This window comes from Pimephales promelas, chromosome 17 (genome assembly GCF_988280905.1).
Source record: "Pimephales promelas chromosome 17, fPimPro1.hap1.1, whole genome shotgun sequence".
Lineage (NCBI taxonomy): Eukaryota > Metazoa > Chordata > Actinopteri > Cypriniformes > Leuciscidae > Pimephales > Pimephales promelas.
The window spans coordinates 14,092,451-14,113,938 of NC_142785.1; the positions used below are offsets into that span (position 1 = coordinate 14,092,451).

The 21,488-nt window shown below is 37.2% G+C and overlaps 1 protein-coding gene and 1 long non-coding RNA gene across 2 annotated transcripts; one reads left to right on the forward strand and one right to left on the reverse strand.

Annotated features, from left to right (window-relative positions):
- The first annotated feature begins 1,461 nt into the window (after positions 1 to 1,461).
- On the forward strand, positions 1,462 to 3,651 carry LOC148971492 (uncharacterized). The gene is made up of 4 exons (XR_016147038.1): positions 1,462 to 2,249; positions 2,412 to 2,480; positions 2,731 to 2,836; positions 3,091 to 3,651. It is a non-coding gene; the product is annotated as an uncharacterized LOC148971492 (long non-coding RNA).
- Positions 3,652 to 13,711: 10,060 nt separating this feature from the next.
- foxh1 (forkhead box H1) lies at positions 13,712 to 18,893 on the reverse strand. Its single transcript, XM_039685459.2, has 4 exons — positions 18,804 to 18,893; positions 17,044 to 17,476; positions 15,194 to 15,298; positions 13,712 to 15,112 (listed from the first exon to the last, which is right to left on the reverse strand). Exons 2-4 carry the CDS (start codon positions 17,401 to 17,403, stop codon positions 14,174 to 14,176), a joined length of 1,404 nt encoding a protein of 467 aa, XP_039541393.2. The 5' UTR covers positions 17,404 to 17,476; positions 18,804 to 18,893; the 3' UTR covers positions 13,712 to 14,173.
- Between the last annotated feature and the right edge of the window lie 2,595 nt (positions 18,894 to 21,488).

Sequence of the window (21,488 nt, forward strand, 5' to 3'; positions counted from 1 at the left end):
GACTGGAATCGAGAGATGGGAAGTAGAAATGGTTACTTGAGTAGTAAGCGGTTTCATACTGCTGGGGAAGCTCTGGATTACACTCACCCATGGACGTGGTGGACGAATGGGGCAGACGGAAATGAGGTGTCCTGCATCGCCACAATACAAACAGAGACCCTGGGTCATCCTCCTCTGTCGCTCAGAACGTGAAAGACGGGTGCTGTCAACTTGCATGGGGACTAGTTCTTGAGAACTGGCTAGTTCGGGTTGACGAGATGGAAGAGGTGAAAACTGACTCTGCATATCTCCTAGGCATGGTTGCATACGACGATCGGTGCGGATGGCGAGATGCATGAACCTTTCCAGACCAATGGCGTCGTCGTAGGCGGCGAGATGTAGTCGTAGCCCTGGATTTAAACCTTGCCGATAGGTAGTAAGGAGAGAACGCTCGTTCCACCCACTGGCTGTTGCTAGGGTTCGAAACTTAAGAGTGTAATCGGAGACTGAATCAGCATTTTGTTTGAGATGATATAATTTCTCACCCGTGGTTGAATCACCATCTGGAATTCCGAAGACCTCTCGGAAATGATCAATAAAGTTGTTGAATGTACGTGTGACTGCAGTCTCTTGATTCCAGATAGTTTGAGCCCAATGCAGAGCTCGCCCCCTCAATAAGGAAATGACATATGCGATTTTCGCGCGTTCTGTGGGATAACGCGGAGACTGCATCTCCAAAGCCAGTGAGCACTGTAGTAGAAATCCCTCGCACTCCTCCGCCACGCCAGAGAAGGGCGCTGGAGTGGCTATGGGACTGACGGTGGCGTGTGGCGAAGAAGGATCGATGTCGGATGATGCGGAAGCGGCTGACGACAGTGCATGTTTGAAGACGTCCACCAACTCTTCGAATGATTCAGGGGAACTCATTTTACAGCTGTTCTTATATAATTTAGGTCTGGTCTTCTGTTACGGAACAGACTCCAGAGTACACAGGGGAATTGATGATAACCAGCTTTATTGGTATAACAGAAGGTAAGTCACAGAGGGAATGGATAACAGTGCTGGATGGCGGAAGATGGATATGCCAATCGACTGTCCTTACTGGTGATGAGGAAGAATGGTGTAGGTAATAGAAGGATCTCTTGATGCTTTAGGAGAGGAACGGAGAGATCGCTGGAGATCGTACGGAGATCGCAGGAGCTTGGAGTGATGAATGGAGTAATCGCTGGAGATCAGGGATATCGCTGGAGATGCTGGAGATAATGGAGATAATGCTGGATAGCTGGTAAGATAGCAACGACGTGAGTCTGTACATCTACAAACGAGACCAGACAAAGTGACTGTGGCTAACGAGTGCTTAAATACATCCTGTGAAGAGTGTCTGATGTCGTGCAGGTGTGTGAATAATTAATACTCAGGTGAAGGTGATCTCTGTGATGATGTGGTGATGGAACCTGGCTGATCTCTGACAGTGACGTGTTAACAAAACTAGAATGTTTTAAATGTAACATTTTGAGGATGTTGATGAGGTAAAAGTTTATAGAATGATCTTTCATAAAATATTGAATGTAGGCCTACCATAATAACAGAGGAAGAACATAATCAAATTAACGTTCGCAAAATGTTTTGAGGATTATTTAGTCCTGAGATGATAAAATGTTTTTAATAAAACATTCCTTTAAATTGACTTTTTAACAAACATTTTGCATGATACATTTTGAGGATTTTTTGTCGAAATGTTGTTATCTTTTATAAATCATTGGCACAATAACAAAGGAGGAACATTATCAAAGCAACATTCATCAAATGTTTTGTGGACATTTACCTGAGATGACAAAATCTCATAATATATGTTAACAAAAGCTCATAAAATTGTAAGGATATTTTAAGGAAGCTGTTTAGGTAACATATTTTAGAATTATTTTAACCTATAGAATAATGGCATAATTTTCCATAATAAAAGAGGAACATTGTCAAAACAGCATACGTAAAGTGTTTTGAGGATATATTAGGCTACTCTGAACTGAACTGCTGCGACAAATGCGTTTACAAGAGATGAGAAGCTGATTGGAGGTCGCTGTAGATCAACGTTTAAAACCACCAATCACAGCGCGATGTTCCCATGACGTAAGAACATTTGAACTCGACAAACAGCGCAAATAAAGCAACGTTTCTGTTGAAGAACTCGGCGCAGAATGTCCGTTGTCTAAATTGGCGACACATTGGCCCAAAACAACAGAACTCCTGGTCAACGGAACTCTTTCACAACTGTAAGTTTTTGTGTGTATTTTTTCAGTTTACATAGCTTTCTCTTATCCTTGATGTCTTTCAGTATTAGACCTAACTTTCTACTTTCTTAGAATTGTATGACAGTCGCAATAAATCTGAGTGTATGCTACTTTTGAATAACAGCTAGATTTGTTTTAATGCAGACTCCAAACGGACTGTTTCAAGATGATTAACTTACCGATCACACAATAAAGTCTCCATTTACAACCAAGGTAGCCAACTATAATGCCGGTATTGTGTTCTATGCATACGAATACTGTATTTTTACTTAAAAGTGATCTTAATGTCTTTTGAAAGTAAAAGTTAATAATATTTCAGTAATTCATATAACGTTAGAGGTTAACGTTAATGAATTGGAAAGAGCGTTTCTCAAGGCTTCCTAGGTGTATATAACATTCTTCTTTCAGATGAATACTATCTGAGTTATATTTAAAAAAATGTCCTGACTCTTCTGACTTTTAGAATGGCAGTGAATGGCCGTCTATCAAGGCGCATCCATCCATGATAAAAGTAATCCACCACATGACTCTGGCGGGGTTATAAAGCCCTTTTAAAGCGAAGCATTTGTGTAAGAAAAATATCCATTTTTAAAACTTTATTGGATTAAGATATTGGATACATGGATTAAGTATGTTTTAAATTACAGAAACAAAAAAGATACTCATAATTTATCATATTTACTTTCAATAAATTAGTCTTTACATAATTTCTGACTGCTAATTAGGCTGGCTAATTTTGAAAGTTTTCAATGTCAATATTGCTTGTGATCTTAATGTATGTGTATTCTTTATGTTTACACTTTTGCATGATCTTCTTTTTTAGGCTATGAGGAAAAACTCTACTGTGCACACAGAGAACAGAGCTCAATGCTAACTGGGGGAGCAGCTGGACAACTAGAAGAGAGAATAGTAGAACACTACTATTAATACAGATTCCTGGATTATTTTTCTGCAAGAACCAAAACAAGCAAAGACTGATGATGAGTGCTCTGAGCAAACACTGGAGTCAAGACGCATGAGTGACTTTACTGAGTTCTTCATGTAATGTTGGGCATTTACTGTACGCAGAACTTCTAATAATTTATGTGGATGCCATTTATAAACCTGTTAGATTTTGATGTTTTAGTTTTGAGATTAATAAAATGTTATGCTTTAACAATGTTATAGCTAATCATTTTTGAGGGGTTTTAAGTGAACATTTTGGGAACAAAAATAAACTTCCGCTAAAAACTTTATAAGAAAGTTAGGGGATAATGTTTTAAAAATGTTATGATTAAACCTTTATAGAAGGTCATCACAAAACATTTTCAGAGTGTTCATAGAGAATGTTATGCCATCTTTTAAGAGAACATTCTGGGAACAAAAAGAAAACTACCCGCTGAAAATGATATAAGAACGTTGGGGAATAATTTTCTAACAATGTTAGCATTTAACATATTTAGAATGTTTTTAGAGAATGTTATTAGAACTTTTAAGAGAACATTCTGGGAACAAAAAGAGAACTACCCGCTGAAAATGTTATAAAAACATTAGGGAATAATGTTCTAACAATGTTAGCAATAAACATATTTAAAATATTTTTAGACAATGTTATTAGAACTTTTAAGAGAACATTTTAGGAACCAAAAGAAAACTACCCGCTGAAAATGTTATAAAAACATTAGGGAATAATGTTCTAACAATGTTAGCAATAAACATATTTTAAAATGTTTTTAGACAATGTTATTAGAACTTTTAAGAGAACATTCTGGGAACAAAAAGAAAACTACCCGCTGAAAATGTTATAAGAACGTCAGGAAATAATGTTCTAACAATGTTAGCATTTAACATATTTAGAATGTTTTTAGAGAATGTTATTAGAACTTTTAAGAGAACATTTTAGGAACCAAAAGAAAACTACCCGCTGAAAACATTATTAGAACACTGCATGGTAATGTTCTCAGAACATTTTTAGAACAAAAAAATCCTAGCTGGGATAACGAGGGTCGTCGTCGCTTTTGGATTCAAGAATTTCTTACAACAAGATGGCAAAAGAACAGCGCTTTGCAAGACATGCAACGTTAAGATCGACAGTCAGATGACAACCTCCAATTTCGTCCGTCATTTGAAGAGCCATATTCTGCCCAGTAAGTGCTTGTCAATTTGTTAATGTTATCTGGTTAGCTCGTTCGTAGTTAGCTAGCTAATGTAAGTTAAAGGAGAACTCCGGCGCAAAATTACACATTGTTACCTAGTCAACCGTTATCTGAGATTTGTTTTCATGACTGCCGAATGTAAATAGTTTTATCTATAAAAACAGTTTAGCCTATAAGTGACGTCCGACATTCTGCATATTGTGTTATTTTGTTAAGCCCCACTAAAGGCATAAAAAACTGTAAAGCACAATCAAGTTTTCACACTATATTCCAAGACTTCTAAAGTCATTCAATAGCTTAATGTGTGGTAAAATTAATATTTTAGTCTCTAAGTTAAAGTTAACGGAAAGTCATCTCGCCTCAGTCATTCTCCATGCATCAGCATTAGCGCGTCGCGTTCGGTTGCGACAGTAACACGACGACACTCTCTTCAAGATCAATGTTCCCAATATTATACTTTCTTTGTAGATAAGGCATAAAGGTCTATGATTTGCATAAAATGACTATCTTGCTGGAGTGGAGTTTATTGCCCTTTAGAATACACTAAGCATTAGTGCTGCACGATTAATTATATCGCAGTCGTAATAGCGATCTCAAACCTATGCAATTATATAACGCAAAATGCCGCGATTTTAAATGAAATAAACAAAGTAGGGCTATTAGCGCAGCATCTCTTCTTTTTTGTCATCCTTTGACTAGTGTTACAAGATCCCCCTCTTATTGGTTCAAATGCCTTTTCGCATTTTGCACGACAAGAAGTGAAAAGCTGCCTGTGAGTGCCCTAGATTAGAATAGATGAGACTCGCATAATGCGCATGCACTGACCGTGTGCCAGCCCAGAATAAACAGTTCTCTTTCGAGCTTGAACGAACAATAGCACACACAATTATGCCAAAATGTGAGAGTTGTGAGTTGTGCTATGAGGCGCGTGTGAGATCCGCGTCTCGGCAACGGGTGCTCTTAAAGGGCCAGCAGCGAATAAAGCGTTCTTTCAGTAAAGTTAAAAGAACAAAGGGAAATTAGAAAATTACTCACTGATCTTGAGTAAAGAACTTTTGTAGCTTTAATAAGGATTATTATATATATAATTTATGATTCAGGCAGCGCAGACTGTTTGATAACTTTATTCAATTTCTGTACCTGTTAAGACAGGAAGGGCACAGGTAAATATGTTTTTTATTATGGGTTTATGTGGGGATTGTTTGAAGTTCACTTAATTTAAAAGCTGTTATATATTTTTTTTAAGCCTAATAATTTTTTAAAAAGTTGATGGCTTTCAATTGATGGAATCACTGTAATGTTGGTTTGGTTGATGGTTTATTGATCATTATAGGTGTTATCAATCATTTATTGTTGTTGTTGTTTTTAGTTTGAGTTGAGAAATAAACATTAATCTGTGTGTGCATTTTACTTTAGAACCAAGCAAGTTGGACTCATGAAACCATTTTATTATATCGGAGTCGCAAATCGCAATTGCAATATTGGCTCAATAATGGCAATATGACATTTTCCCAAATCGTGCAGCCCTACTAAGCATAGATTATAGATACCATCCCTTCGCTATGTTCTTTTCAATGTGAAGCGTTGCGTGCTGTGACTTGGTGTTGCTTCAAGTGCATCGTTCTGCACACGGGATGCGCATGATTGCTTATAATACTTTGGGGAGACAAGGGGGCGTGGCCTAAGGGAATATCACTCGTGATGTTAAGTGATGTTACCCCGCCATCGCTGATACAACCTTTAGCAGTCATGTTTTTGCTTCTTGAGAGAGAGAGAAAGTGTGTGTGTGTGAGCAGTGGCGGTTCTAGGCGGGGGCCTGGGGGGGCCAGTGCCCCTGCGACAACAAGCTTGGACCCCCTTGTGGCCCCCCTAAATGTGGAGTCAGTGTGAAATATTTTTTTTATAGTGTGTCACGCATTGAGCATGACAGTCACTCGTTTCAGTCTTTTGTCTCACACTCCCGTCACACATTGTATTTCTCATGCGGAAAAACTTAATAATATATTTAATATACGCAATTTCTCTGGCCGCGCCGCTCTCACGTGAGAATCAAGCGCGTCTCGCCTGGAGTTCAGCAGTCGACCCTGCTACGCATCAGCCAATCAAAAAAAGAGAAGTGCTACTTAATAGCCAATCAGAAAAGGGCACTATTGTATCTGGGTAAAATTTAATGCAACAACCAATGAAAAAAAGCATATCCTGGAATTGTTCATATGATTCTGTTACAACATCTTCCGAAAGTTTCTTCACCCGTCCCACAGATGAAACTAATCACTGGAGCTCCGAACATCACTTGGAGCACGGAGTAAGTCATGATCTCCTGTTTTAATGTTACAACAAATTCACAACTTGTTTGACAAAAACTATGACAACTTGACTGATGTAAGATGAATCTTTCCCGTAGCGTAAGCTAGCTTACGCAATGCTCGTTCCCTCATCTAGAGAGAACCGAGGTTACGTTAGGTAATCGATTCGTTTCCCATTTAATTAGTATCAGTCTGTAACTTAGACAACAGTTTTACAGCCTGTTCACTGACAACACCTGCTCAGAACAAGTAGTCTAGGCCTAGTCATCTTATTACACGAATCACGATGACTGACATATTGTCACATTATAAACATCTCTCTCTCCAAATAGGCTTAATAATTTTATTAGCACTAGATAAATTAAAGTGTATTGCATAGTCGATATTATAGGTCACTTTTAAAATCATGTCATATTTTATAATTATATCCTGGCCAAGGATGCATTAATTATTGCTTCTGTCTTTCAAAGATGTCAGGAAAAAAACAATTATAAAAAAGCTCATTCACCCTGAGAGGAAAGCCCCCTAAAAAGGCCAGTTTAGAGGATAATTTGCTGATCTTTTTGCAAAAAAAAAAAAAAAAACCCACAAAAATCGTAGATTAATTTGTAAAAATTATATATATATATATATATATATATACATACTGTATATTCAATGTAAAAAAATAAAATGGAAATTCAAATACAGACTGATATATGTAATGCAAATGTAAAAATATAATGCAAATGCAAATTGTTGGATAATTATAAACATGGTATTTTGCTTATTTATGCATTCAGTGCAGTGCAGAAAATGATAAGGTCTAAATGTAACTGGCCCCTCTAACAGTACAACTGGCCCCAGCTTGGCCCCCCCAGTTGAAATGGTCTAGAACCGCCACTGTGTGTGTGTGTGAGAGAGAGAGAGAGAGAGAGAGAGAGAGAGAGAGAGAGGAGAAATGTAACAAAGTTTAATATTGTTTGTAAACTGTGTTTGAGAGAGAGGAAGGTGTTCAGAGAGTCTGTAGGATGTTAAGCTGTTATTTGTTTTATGGACTCAATGTTGAAAATTTAAAACATTTCAAACACACTGTTGGCAGAAGTGAAAAATAAATAATTTTATGAAGTTACAATTTAGTTTGATTCCATGGTGTATTTTACTGAACATGAGTATTTACAATGCAAATTATTGTAATTTACTGGCAAATACTTATCTTGTCTTTTCATTTTATTAAGATCAGATTCTGCATGTAAAATTAAAATAATAAGGTGACTTGACTTGCACTTGACTTAACCTACTACAAGACTTGACTTGACTTGACATAGCCTGTGACTTGACTTGACTTGCCCCCCCCAAAAAAAATACTTGGGACTTACTTGAGACTTGACGGTTAAGACTTGAGACTTACTTGAGACTTGCGTGACCTGCGCCCATCTCTGCTCTAAGTTTTAAGACAGTTCAAATGGAAGTTGGGAATTATGTGTTGTTTGAATAAATCTCCTAGGAGAAATACATCAAATTACAACGCATGTGTTTACCAATCACCACCATACTCGGTGTGCATGAAGTCAAGACATTGAGGATGCTCAATTCCGGACGGATTTTTGATATCTCGAACGGTTTGGCCGTGGCGAGGAAAATAATTTTATGACTAAAAAAGGACACATAAAATGTGTTAACTTTGCTCGTTTTACCTACAGTTACAAAACATGCCACGTATATTGTTCTTGTCAAGCCGATCAACTTTCTAATTAACAGTAAGAAGCTCAGACCAAAAGAAAGTCAGATATTGCAGTTTGGATGTGTATCTTGTCTCTATCAGTGTCTGTATGGGGAAGAGGGAGGGGGGGGGGGGGGGTTGCTGGTGTCTGCGTTTATGTGTGTGTGTGTGTGGCTGACTGTAGATTTTTTCTGCAAGTCCTTATCTTTTTGCATAACAATTTTGTATTTTTTTAAATGACAAAATATGCATATAACCCTAATCTTTTAAATGTATAGTTTGCTTTAAATAAAAGTAAGATAAATTGGTAAACTACAAATTGGTAATTGAAGCTGAATGAATTTAAAATTAATGTGCTATATTTCAATACATTTGCTTTCCTTAATATTGTAAAACACTAACCTCATTTATATGTGTGTGTGTGTGTGTGTTTGTATGTATATATATTTTGCAAAGCCCTCACTGATGCAAGCTCTTCTGCACACTTCTCTTCGACAGTCAATGCGGAGGTTAAGTTTTTGCACGTCGTGCAGAATAACCCTCTTTATATATATATATATATATATATATATATACTTAAAAAAGCGGGGGTTAAGTTTTTGCACGTCGTGCAGAATAACACTAAAGGCACCATATATATACTTAAAAGTGGGGTTGTTAGTTTTATCTACAGTTACAAAAATCGGTATATACATTGTACTCCTCAAGCCGTACAACTTTCTAATACATAGTCATTAGCTCAGACCAAGAGGAAGTCAGATATTTTGGTCTGAATATGGTGAGCCTCTCTCTGAGCCTACGTCCCTGTATGGCAAGCCCTTTTAACATTTAAAAGCTAAGTTTGCCTGTCCGGAATTAACATTGTAGATATCAACAAAGTCTTTCTGTCTAGTCGTTACACTTTGGATAGTTTGTATTATCATTTAAGATATCTGTAACATAATTGTGACTAGTCGAAATGACAGAGTATGGCAAGCCGTTTTAACATTTAATCATGAAAGGGCCAAAGCCTTCGGCACCGCCACCCGGGTGCCTTTAGGTAACTAAAGGAACCGGGGTTGCGGTGCCTCCGGCTTGGGCCCGCCATCGCTGCTCGCAGCTATATTTTTTTCTGTTCTTTTACAGTGTTTTACAAAGATTGGTTAGTATAGACTATATAAAGTGGTGAGTAGATTTGCAAGGTGCAATTTGAAAGGTTTTTAGGTTTCTTCTTTTCTTTTTTTAAGCATTTTCTTATTTGATTTCTTGATTAAATGGCTTATAAATGTGCATATTCCGCCTCCAACATAAACATCGGAGTTTAAGCAAATAGCCAAATACAGGCCTTTCCTGCATAAATAAATCGATGGGTTGGCTAGGCATATAACAAGCTTTATAAGGTTACCCTTACAAATAAATGCATAAGGATAAAATATAAAAGTTGAAAAAATACAAATCTTTAAATCTTAAATCTATTTTTTATTTATTCTATAGGCTATATATTTATTCTTATATCTATAATTTATTTACAAATTGTCCTTTTCTCTTGTTTGTGGCATTATTATTTTCCAATATAATGGGAGGACAATTTGCACTTTGCTGAAATATTTACAAAAGGAGGGAGTAACAAAAATCAACTCAATACGCTTATTTAGTTCTGTAAAACGACTTTTAAAACGCAATTAGGCGCGTTACATTTCCAAGCTTTTTCGTGAAATAAGCTTTGCTCAATGCCTTCTATTATAGCCTTCGTTCTAATAATTTAATGACACGATGTTGTCAAGAAATGCAGTGATTGGTCAAGAAACGCAGTGATTGGTCATGTTAGGCTGTAAGATATTCATCTTGTGGGCTAATTGTCTGTTTGAAGTCATGCGACCGAAAGGTTTTGTTTAAAAATATATGTTTGTATTGAACATGGAACAACATGTTTTGTGTAAAAATAAATCATGACAGGTTTTAATTTTGTTTAAAAATCATATTAACGTCGGGGTGTGGATTACGGGGTAAAAGGCTCTATAGCATGGGCAAAAGCAGGATATTGATACAGTAATTAGACATTATCAAAACTATATTATTTTAGTTCAGGTTAATACTGGTTCAAAACAATCACTTTAGCAAAGTTTGTCCTATTTTCTGTTTATTTTGGTAAGTAAAATAATTCCTTTTTGTTCAATAAATATTGGCTACTGTCATTAAAATAGTATATAGGATATGTTAACATAAAAATGAATTTTAAAAATACAGAAACAAAACCATTTAAAAAAAAGTAAAGATTATGAAAGCATTGAAGTAGATCCCATAATAATGTAATATATAGCCTATTTACAGTAGTATTAATGAATTGTGTTTTATATAGGCCTATATGATTATGATCAATATCATATTTTTGAATATGATGGTTTCATTATAAATGGTGATTATGTCTAAGGTGGACACCCAACTTAATATATTATATTTATTTACCATCTGAATCTAACCATGTCATGTCAACTAATGGGAAACTCTGACAGCTGTTTATTATCATTATTGTGCCATTTGCCAACAGATGCGACTTGGTATGGCCTGAAAGCCTTATGTTCAATTAAATTTATTTATTTATTTATTTATTTTACCTCTTTACACTATAAAATCTGTAAAATTGAGCACGTTACTAAAAATGTACCCTATTGGTTTTTCATAAGCGTTTTACCATTTCGAATTATAGTTATTGGTTACGTAGCCTATAATGTTTTTTATTAGCTGTTATTGGTTTTATTTCAATATGGTTTATTTTCTTATTTTGAAGGTGCTCATGCTTCAATGTTAAGCCTGCCAATCTTTTTTGTTGCTTCTATGTGGCCATTTAGCGATTTTTGCTAATTATAGGCTATTGGTTGCGTGTTTGATAAAAAGTAGGCTAAATTATTATTATTATTTATTTATTTATTTATTTTGGCTAGCCTAGCCAACTTGATTGCTTTTTATAATGTGTGTTTTAGTGCAAACCAAATTTTGCAATAGGCTACTCTTTGAGAACGCAATAGCCAGCCTGACAAGCGGTTTAGATAATGGATGACGGATCTTTTCAGTTTAATCGACATTTACAGTTCTTATTCCGCCTACATGTAATTTCACTTGTCTGGATATTCAATAGCCTATATTAGAAAATAATATGCAGACTGTGATAGACTACGCTAGACTATAGGCTATAGCCAAATATAATAGCCTGTTTTTTGGGGGGGCAGAAGTTTTGGTGCATTTTATTATATGCGAGATCTAGGGCCTAGCCGACTTATTCATTCAAACTTTCTTTATGTAATAGCATCAGTAGCCTATTTCACATTTGCCTAAGCTCCTTGCCCAACACGAGATGTATGATAGGCTATTTGAGAAAAACAAAAAATGTGTAAAAGAATTTGGTTATTTTTCAAGAAAATCGTTTCTGCCACACATTTCTTCTGTAATTTTTGTATTTATCCGTTTATGGGTAGTCTGTTTATGGATAACATCATGAAGGATTTGTAAAAAGACATTTAAAAGGATTATAGACTAGTTCTCAACAACAACAAAATATCCTAAAGTTCTATTTTCATAATTGTATTGCTTTCAAGCAATAGTAAGCTACCACCAATTATATTTTATTTACTATACGTTCTGTATCATGTTCAAAGCAATAGGCCTAATTAGTAGCCTATAATTTTCCCATCAAAATTTGGTCAATTGGTTGTGATTTTATTTACATTTGATTTGTTTATTCTTATTTTGGTCTCGAGCGTCCATTTTGTCTTCACAATGAAAACAATGTGGATAAAGGGTGAACTTTCTAAATTAAAGGATGTGTGCTGAGCAAAACAAACTTAGTTTTAAATGAGGTTCAGTGTTGATTGACCTTTTTTATTTACCGTGATTTTCAATATAGTTTCAATAGTTCTTGTTCCACCGCATTTTTCATTGTGAACAACACAAATCTTTTGAAATACAGAATATTGTTTTAAAAATACCAAGAAAATAAGTAAAATCAGGTTGCATTTGATTATTATTCTCTTAATTTTTACAATTCCTGTCAATTTCATCATGGGTTCAAGACAGTAAAATAGCGATGTGCAGGGCTTCTCAAACCACAAAGTTATGATGTGACTGTCAGACAGTAACAACTCAAAAACCGAACATTTGACTGACTAAATACAACAGTAACACACATTTATTTTCTGTGAGAATGTCTCTCATGCTTTGTAATTGACATTTCAAAATACATTTAAAAAAAAAAAAAAAAACCTTTGGGCCACTTTCCCTTGCAAACTGAAACTATTTGTGTACACACTTTGAAGATGAAATCTATACCTCTTCTGTACACTCTAAAAAATGGTGCTAAATAGCACTAAAAGTGGTTCATTGGCTTGCAATCATAGGGGAACCACTTCTTTGTCATATGGTGCTATGTAGAACCATAAGAGGTGCCATAGAGCACATTAACCACCCCAGAGAACCACTGAAAAACCACTGAAGAACCAAACTGGCCTTAGTGGTGCTATATAGCACCATGACCACCACAAAGAACCCCTGATTTTTTAGAGTGTAGGCTTCTGGACATGTTTCCATGGGATTCCACCTATAAAATGGACACACTTTAAATACAATATACAGTCTGATTGATGCCATGACTATAATACAATAAAGACTCTACAAACTCTTCAGTGGAGCCTATTAATCAGCCACAAATGCTCGTAAGGTCCATTATAAAGAAATGGACCTGTAAGAGAGTGGAGGTGTTGGGGGTGTGAATGAGTGATTTGAGGGAGGACAGGACAGAAAAAAACAGCAGGAGGTGGTGAGGTGACGTGCACCAGACAGAGGGACAACCACAGACCACCAGATAAATGACCCTTACATTCAATTACTGACCAAATTGCTCAATATGAGCTTCTGGACAGTTTTAGGCAGGCATGCCTGATCAAAAGGTGACAAACATTCATTTGAAGACCAGATTATAAAAATAAAAATCATAGTTACAGCACCTATACTCCACAGGGACACAGGGTTGTGATAAGGCTTAGAGACACAGTGGACTGATAAAAAATGGCTCTAATTACAGTTCTTCAAAGTGAATGCATGCCAGAAAAAAAAGCGCGCAAGACTGGATCTTATCAGATCTGTCAAGCCTCCACAGTTGTTATCAGAGCCTGTGATTGGACTTTTACCAAGTGAAGTGGGGGGAATGAAAGTTTTAAACACACACATCGGGGGAAGAGAATCAGGTCTGAAAAGCCATACAAAAGTCAAGATTTCCAACAACAAAAAAATGCATGTTTACTCTGCAACATATAAAAAGTGACACATTCATGGCAGAAAAGCCAATCTTTATGTAAACATCGCAGGTTCCTTACAGATTCAAAAGCACACATTCACACACAACACATCCCTAATCCCTACAAATATCCAGCACAATAATTCTGGTCGATTCGTAGGAAGGTTAAGCAGCAAACATTCAATCTTGTGAAGTATTCCATTATCGCCAATTAACGGTCCATTCGGGAAACAAGAGCAGCTAAATGCATCTCTCCACTGACATTAAAAGTCTGAGGTAGTAAAAGTCTGAGGTAGTAATTGTGTCAAAGAAAGTCACATGAGTGGACGAACAGTGTCAACATTGGTCGGGTAGAATCTTTGGTCAATATTGGGGTTTCTCAAAGAATTCCCTGAGACAATTCACAGATATTGAGTATTTTTTGCTTGCAAATCTGTGTAAACCTGGCCAGTGCCAAAGATGGGAAGTTTTTCCAGGACTATAATGAGATAGACAGTTTAAAGAGAATATTTGCAAAGGGAAGGTCCGTTCTGAAGGGCATACTGGTTTGGAGTGGGATGAGAAGTCTGATTATTGGAGCCAAGCGCATCGAACACACTCTTATTGGGAGGAACAGATTGCAGCATGCTGTCCAAGTCCATGAGAAGGGGAGGCGCTTGAATGGAAACCGGCCCACTTGGTAGAATGGGCCAATAAGGGTGACCGATCAAGTGTGATGTGACGTGCGCACCGCTGTAACTGTAGAACGGAATCCCGCCCAGCGGCATAAACGGGTTTCCGTTAAAGCGCATGCTGGGAGGGGCTACTGCATTTGGGGGGGTGTATTTGGCGTAGGAGGTCGGCAGCTCCCACGGAGGAGTGATGCCACGCTTGGAGCTTTTGTTTGGCGGGGGGCAGGAGTCACTGTATCCATCAGAAGTGGATTCTCGGTCACTTGACCTTTTCCCGACAAGCGTCACCCCTCTCCATTCCTCGTCGGACAAATCTGACGCGGGACTGACGGAGCTGGCCGACGAACTGCAGTTGTACGAGGCGTTACAAGGGCGAGGTGGAGTGGCAGAGCGAGTGTGTGGAGGGGGTCCCCAACATTCCCTCTCTCGAACCCCCTCCCCAGCCGAACTGGCAGGCCTGAGGCTATGCAGGAGAGAATCTATGGCAAACGTAGAGTCCAGTTTGGGACGATAGGGGTCCTCTGACTGGGGCGGGCTGTGACGGGTGGGAACAGGGGGTAATGAGAGGTCAGCGGGCAGAGGTTTGGACTTGTTCGACGGGGCGTAACCTTGAAAGATGTACGGGGCCAGGTCCTGAGCGAAGATGGTTTCATCCTGACGGGACACTGCCGTGTTTTGTCTCTTCAGCAGCTCCAGTGGAATTCTGTTCACTTCTACTGTCCAAAAGTTACCTTTACCTTGGGGTTTACCAGGATCCTTCAGAACCTAGAGAGAGGAGGAGAGGGCAACAGGATAAAGTCAAACTAAGATATGACGTAATTTTTCATTACTTGAAGTCAAACATACCTTCACAAAGCAGTCATAGGAGGACAGGTTGTGTCGGACCGAGTCCCTCCAGCCTTTGTAATTCCCCTTGAAGAATGGAAAGAGAGTGCTGATCTCCTTCAGAATCTGTTCCACGAAGACAATTTAGATAGTTATTTCAAACATATCATTATTATTGGCTACAGCTTCTAAACTGCACCGATTCAAAACAGACAGCTGATTACTATCTTACTAAAAATACATAAATGTTAACTTCCTGAAAACAACTGTATGTATGTACACATACACACATATGATATAGGCCTACACACACACACACGCATATATATATATATATATATATGTGTGTGTGTGCATGTGTGTCTCAATTAAATCACATTTTAAAGCGTTATTTTCTGTGGGGTGACATTTTATAAATGTAACAGCGGACACTTAATATTATCCTGAATTTCCCAGCTAACAATTTTAGGTTCTGGGAACGTTCCATATTAGTTCCCCAAGAAGGTTTTCTTAACGTAAATAGAACGTTCCCTTAAGGTTAGGGGAACGTTCCTTTTAGGAGAACCTAAAATTAACCTACAAAATAACCTAAAAATAACCTACAGGGAACGTTCCCAGAACATTCTCCTTAGGTTATAAAATTACACCTAAAAATAACCATAGTGAAAGTTCCCAGAAAGTTCTCCTTAGGTTATAAAATTACACCTAACATAACCGAGTGAAAGTTCCCAGAACGTTCTCCTTAGGTTAATAAATTAAACCTAAAAATAACCAACAGGGAACGTTCCCAGAATTAAGTTCCCTTATTTGGTCCCCCCCCCCCCCCCAAAAAAAAACAAACAAACAAATAGGAACCATACGGGAACGTTATATAGGGGAAAATTCTGTGTTTGCCATTTAAAATGGGCCTAAATTACCAAATACAGGATCTAAGTGCTATTTTAATTAAAGAAAATGTCGAGTCCAATCACCTGCAACAGGTTCTACCTCAATTCATCAACAAAAATTCACATGAGTCACTCTTGAATAGTCAGCACACTATTAATCCGGATCGTGGATTCTTACACATTGCGACATCTCGAAACAATCGCGAAGTAATTGTGGCACAGTGTGATTCCAGACACCGATATCAGCATGATAGAGTATCGCCCTCTGCTTTCACTATTCACAACACAAACCCCACCGAGATCCAGACACGAGACAGATTAGGCCTACGCGCCCCAGGCAACCAGCAATAAAAACTCACGTCACGTAAACTTAATTTGTGGAAATAAACGCCATGTGTTGTTGTGATGGTACAATTAGGCTAAGTTTTATATTCATTTTCAGGTAATTCCTGTGAATGCAGCCTATAACACTAAAATAACTTCTATTCATTTGGAACCTTAAATCTGAAAGGATCTAAGAAGATTTTAGAATGAAAAATAAGATTTTCTAAATGAAAAATGAAAAGTTATTCAGCTGCCTCACAACTTAAATTGAAAGTGTACACGTTGCGGCACGGCTTAAATCTACTGATAAGGATAATATTTCAGCTGAGAAGCTAAAAACTCTTAAATTAATAAAAAAAATGTTGACGAATCATTATGAAATATTTGGCTACATTGTAAAAATGTGTTTTAAAGTTGCAATGAAAGTAAATTCTTTACTACTTTCGCTACTTTACAAGAAACTATTTCTGCTTAAAAAAATGTCTAAATCAGTGTGCCGTTTTGTTTGTAGGCTAATCAATTGTGTTCCTGGTCGAGAATTGCTTCTGCATCTTTTTTATTTTGTTTTATTTATTTATTTTGAAATTAACTGTGATTATGGAACTTAATTTGCATTCCCTGTTGGATTTTGACCAAGACAAAAAAAAGTGAGTGACCAACCTCTGATAGAGTGAGCTTCTTCTCCGGAGAGTTCTGGATGACCATGGCAATCATAGCAAGGTAAGAGTACGGTGGTTTGGGATAACGCTGATAATTCTTCTTCTTTCCTCCACTGGACTTTCCATCCTCCAGTACCCATGCGCTCCGATCCGACGGTTTGCCTCTGGAGTCCTGCGCCATCCTTGTGGACTTATCCAGTCGGCCTCCGAACTCCAGCAGTGGGTTTGTGGTGCAATGACAGCTGGGGTTGGAAGAGGAAAAGCTGGTTTTGCAGTCAAGGTGATGGTCGCGTTGGGCTCCTGTTCCTACAATGATCACGGGTGGTGCCAACAAGCCCGGACCCCCCCAGTGCTTTGTCATGCTGATGTATAGGGGGAGGAGGGAGGCAGGGATGGTCGCTCCTCAACCCCTCAGACTGCTGGCTCCAGGTCAACTATATTTGAGCAGCAAACAATTCACAGTTTCATGACAATCCCGCTGCGTAATGGGAGTGAGAATGAGGCGCGATGCGCGATCGCCGCGGGGGAGGAGGGGGAGGACACGATCAAAATCAGCGCTCAGATTACCTGAAAGACATCTTAAGTGGCCTATCCATGATATGTCCGACATGTGTAGACCTTTCTCCACAAATCATGCGAATAAGAATAACAAAATCTCGAAGCAGGCGCTTAATTGCGCTGGGTGGAAGATGGCCTAAATAGGCTAACTGGTGTTATTGTTGAAACGAATCAGTGTCACAGCAGAAAAAGCTCCACTAAGTGAGATCCAAATAAAGATTTCAGATTTTTGGTATAGCTTACACATGCCATGACCGTGACAGTAGGCTATGTGTGACCACAACGATAGTTTAGTGAAATATTACAGGCACATTTTATAGACCATCTAAAACATCCAATTAATGTGCGATTATGACTCTCAATGAATGATTATAACGCTTTTAAAATCAATTTCCAGCACATCACAAAAGCTAATGGAATGAACTGCCAAAAAGTGTAGGCTATATATATAAATTGTATATGTATAAAAGTTTATACATATTACTTTATACTAGCCTACATATTATTGAGGAAAACACATTCCCATGCTGTCTGTCAGATATTAAGCGGTGTATAATTTAAAGAATGGAAACAAACAGCAATACACAGATTAACACCCAATCCACAATCAGGAAATAACTGCAAATAATAGACCTACTTATAGGGAGCATTGTCACATACTATAGCAATACATATACGCACGCATCTGATGCTTATTGGGTAAAAATTGGGTATCAAAAAATGTGGAATTTCCACAGGTTGAAAGAAAGGGCTTTTTTGGGGGATTGGTTTGGGTTTAAAGCAGGACTCTCATATCTCAGCAAGCCAGAGAAAACAAGACGGATTAGAGAGAATCTCTTCCGTACTGGGGGTTCAAAACACAATAGTGGGATGAGAACTGAATTTATCACACAGAGAGTCTGATAATCGCCTTGAAAACTGATTGACAACATACTGACTAGCCTACTTTAGTAACACGTTTATTGGGATACTCGTCTTTCACATGCACATCTATTGAATCACTGGTTCCAAATTAGTAGCTGACACAACTGGACTTTTTGTTAAGGTAACAGTGTTAACGTGATTCATTTATTTCACATTAGGATTTGACTGGTTTATTTTCCACTTTACCGTATAAATTTGATTGAACTATAAAAATAAACATTTTAAGTAATGTCTAAGGAATGTTGCTGTTAAACGTGAGTGAATGAACGCGTGTCTTACCTTATCACGCGCTTTCTGACTGTTTGAGAAGACTGCAGCTCGTTTGCGTAAAGATGACGTAAGTAACGCTTTAATCAAACGAATTCTCAACGCTGATTGGAAGAACAACTTGTCATCTACTACAAACCTGTCTAACAGTCTATGGTCCAAACCAAAGTCTGTGGTCGGAACCAAACATTCGTTGCAAAATATTTACTTACTTGCTTAACGTGCTTCTGAATATCTAAAACAATACAATGGACAATTATTCGTAAGTCCAGGGTTTTTATTTAAAAATTAATAAATAAGAGCAAAATAAAACAAATACAATAGGCTATGACGCAAATAATCAAAATGATAGAAACTAATTTGCACATAAGATTTTGATATTTTATTTTAATCATTATCTAGCCTACCTGTAGCCTAGCTTAGATTTAGTTCTGTATGAAATCAGTGCTGGCTCTTCACTGGTGTAAAAACAGTATAAAAAGTGATATTATAATATAGATCATGCTGATGGAAAGCTATTTTAAATTTAGATTAATCTCTCTTGTAGTCTAGAGTTGAAAGATATGAAAAACAATGAAGCTGGAAGGTTTCACATTTATAACTGCACAACTTTAAGACACTTTGTTTCTTGCATTAATTCACTAGCAAATAAAAAAAATGGCACAAACCACTAGTGAGTTAGTAAGTAAATTTGAAATATTGGCCTAAGTAACAGAAGTGGCAGCGTGTTGATTTGTCAAAGATTTAGCTACATAATAAAATGTGCATGATGAGGAATATAGGCTACACCTTCTTGTAATCAGTAAAGCGGAACTGTCTTCACTTCAGCCATGTAAAGACAAGCAGAGGACTCTATTTCCTGTGACCCTCTGGAAAAGATCAGAAGAAGCTGTGAGGTCATTTCAGGGGTCACCAGATTAAACACTTGATATGAGGTTAGTGATCTCAGATAGAGATTTCCATTTGAATCTTTCTCCTTAAATAGTTTTTTTTTTCACTTTCAGTCCAACATATTTAGAACACATTTTTTTCATCATTTCACTTTTGCCTGATTTTGGTTTATACGGCACAATGTTCCGCTATTATTGCTGACTAGTGGTCATGATGACCCTTTTACGAGCCCTGCGAGTGAATAAACAGATAAGCCGTTTGTAACCTGCCTGCTGTGAGGGCTGTCCATGTGCTAAATCAATCTAAATCAAAATTATAAGTGTCAGATGCGTACTTCCAGAGAAGCATTTTAATCTTTAATCTGTTAACTTTTTCACCAAGAATCTATTTTCTTATTTGTAATGGCTATTTAGGTAAATTAGTTGGAAATTGCAAAGAAGTTGCAATTGATGAAGTTGTGAAATTAAAAAGTCTTCTACCCTTTGAAAACTGGGACACGACCTCAATCTCAAATAATCTCAAATATACGGTTTTGTATATTTCTGAAAGATCAATAGACTTAAACTTTACTGAAAACTTTCGACAATAGGCCCAAGTCCTACACTCTTAAAAATCAAAATAGGTTTTCACAGTGATGCCATATAGATTTGATACCATTCGAGGAACAGTTCATAAAATAACCATATGACATTTGAATAATCAAAAAATTTTCTATGAAAAACTTTTTGTGCAATGGAAAGGTTGGATGTCAAAGGTGAAACCCTTGATGCCAATAATGAACCTTTATTTTTCGTGTATTGAGTGTTGATTTCAGAGAGTAAATGTGCAAATCCAATTAAAGCTACAAACTTTATCCAAAGTCAGATGACCTATAAGTTATTTAGCAAGTTCCCAAGTTTGATGGATTTTGTGCACAAGAGGCAGTGGCAAGTCGTTCTGCTTCCCTGCTGGTGCCACCATGAGTCATGCACTATAAAGGCATATAATTCTATTACATTCATTCAGTGGCTATCCCGAGACACTCAGTCATAATAGTTTGGACCCCTGGTTTAGCTCTTACTGAGCATGTGGAAGCTCGACTCTTTGCCTCACAAGAAAGACTCAAAGTGCCAGTAAATTGGCTTCCTATAAGATGTGCCATACTAAGGTATAGGAATAAGAAACAGTCCATTTCTACAATTGCAAATCACCATGCATGACACAATCCTTTTGCATGAAATTAACATGGGTCCTATTCCATATTGCCAGAGTTAATATTAGGTGTGCTGATAGTTACAGAGGCAAACAACTTTCTATGTAAGCTTTCTACTGGTCTTTAAATTGACTAGATATTATATATTTGAGCATTTTGTTGAATTGTTGCAACTAGCCTACAGACTTCATATCAAGATTCGTGACCCTATATATGAAGAGTTCAGATGCAAAAGCCTCCATTTGAAATTTTCTCCTAGAATGATCATTTTTATCAAGCTTGTATATTTAAGTTCAGTAATTTCACTTAAATGACAATTAATAGGTAATCTTCATTGCAATTTAAGTGAAATTACTGAACTTAAATATACAGGCTTGATAAAAATGATCATTTTAGAAGAAAATTTCAAATGGCACTTAGAGGCTTTTGCATCTGAACTCTTCATATTCTCTCTTGAAATGGTTAGGCCTATTCTTTTCCTCAAAGATATAAAAATTGGAGAAATATGAGCATATTGCATTGACAATAAAGAATGCTTGCAACTCAAAGTTACTGTAAAGGCTATTTGCAACAACACAACACAAAACGATATTTCTCCCTGTTCTCTGTTATAA

Coding starts and splice junctions, on each gene's coding strand:
- foxh1 (XM_039685459.2), bottom strand. CDS start 17,403: ATGACAAAGCACTGGGGGGGTCCGGGCTTGTTGGCACCACCCGTGATC. Junction 15,299..17,043: donor AGAAGCTCACTCTATCAGAG/GTTGGTCACTCA, acceptor TTCGTGGAACAG/ATTCTGAAGGAGATCAGCAC. Junction 15,113..15,193: donor CCTATGACTGCTTTGTGAAG/GTATGTTTGACT, acceptor TCCTCTCTCTAG/GTTCTGAAGGATCCTGGTAA.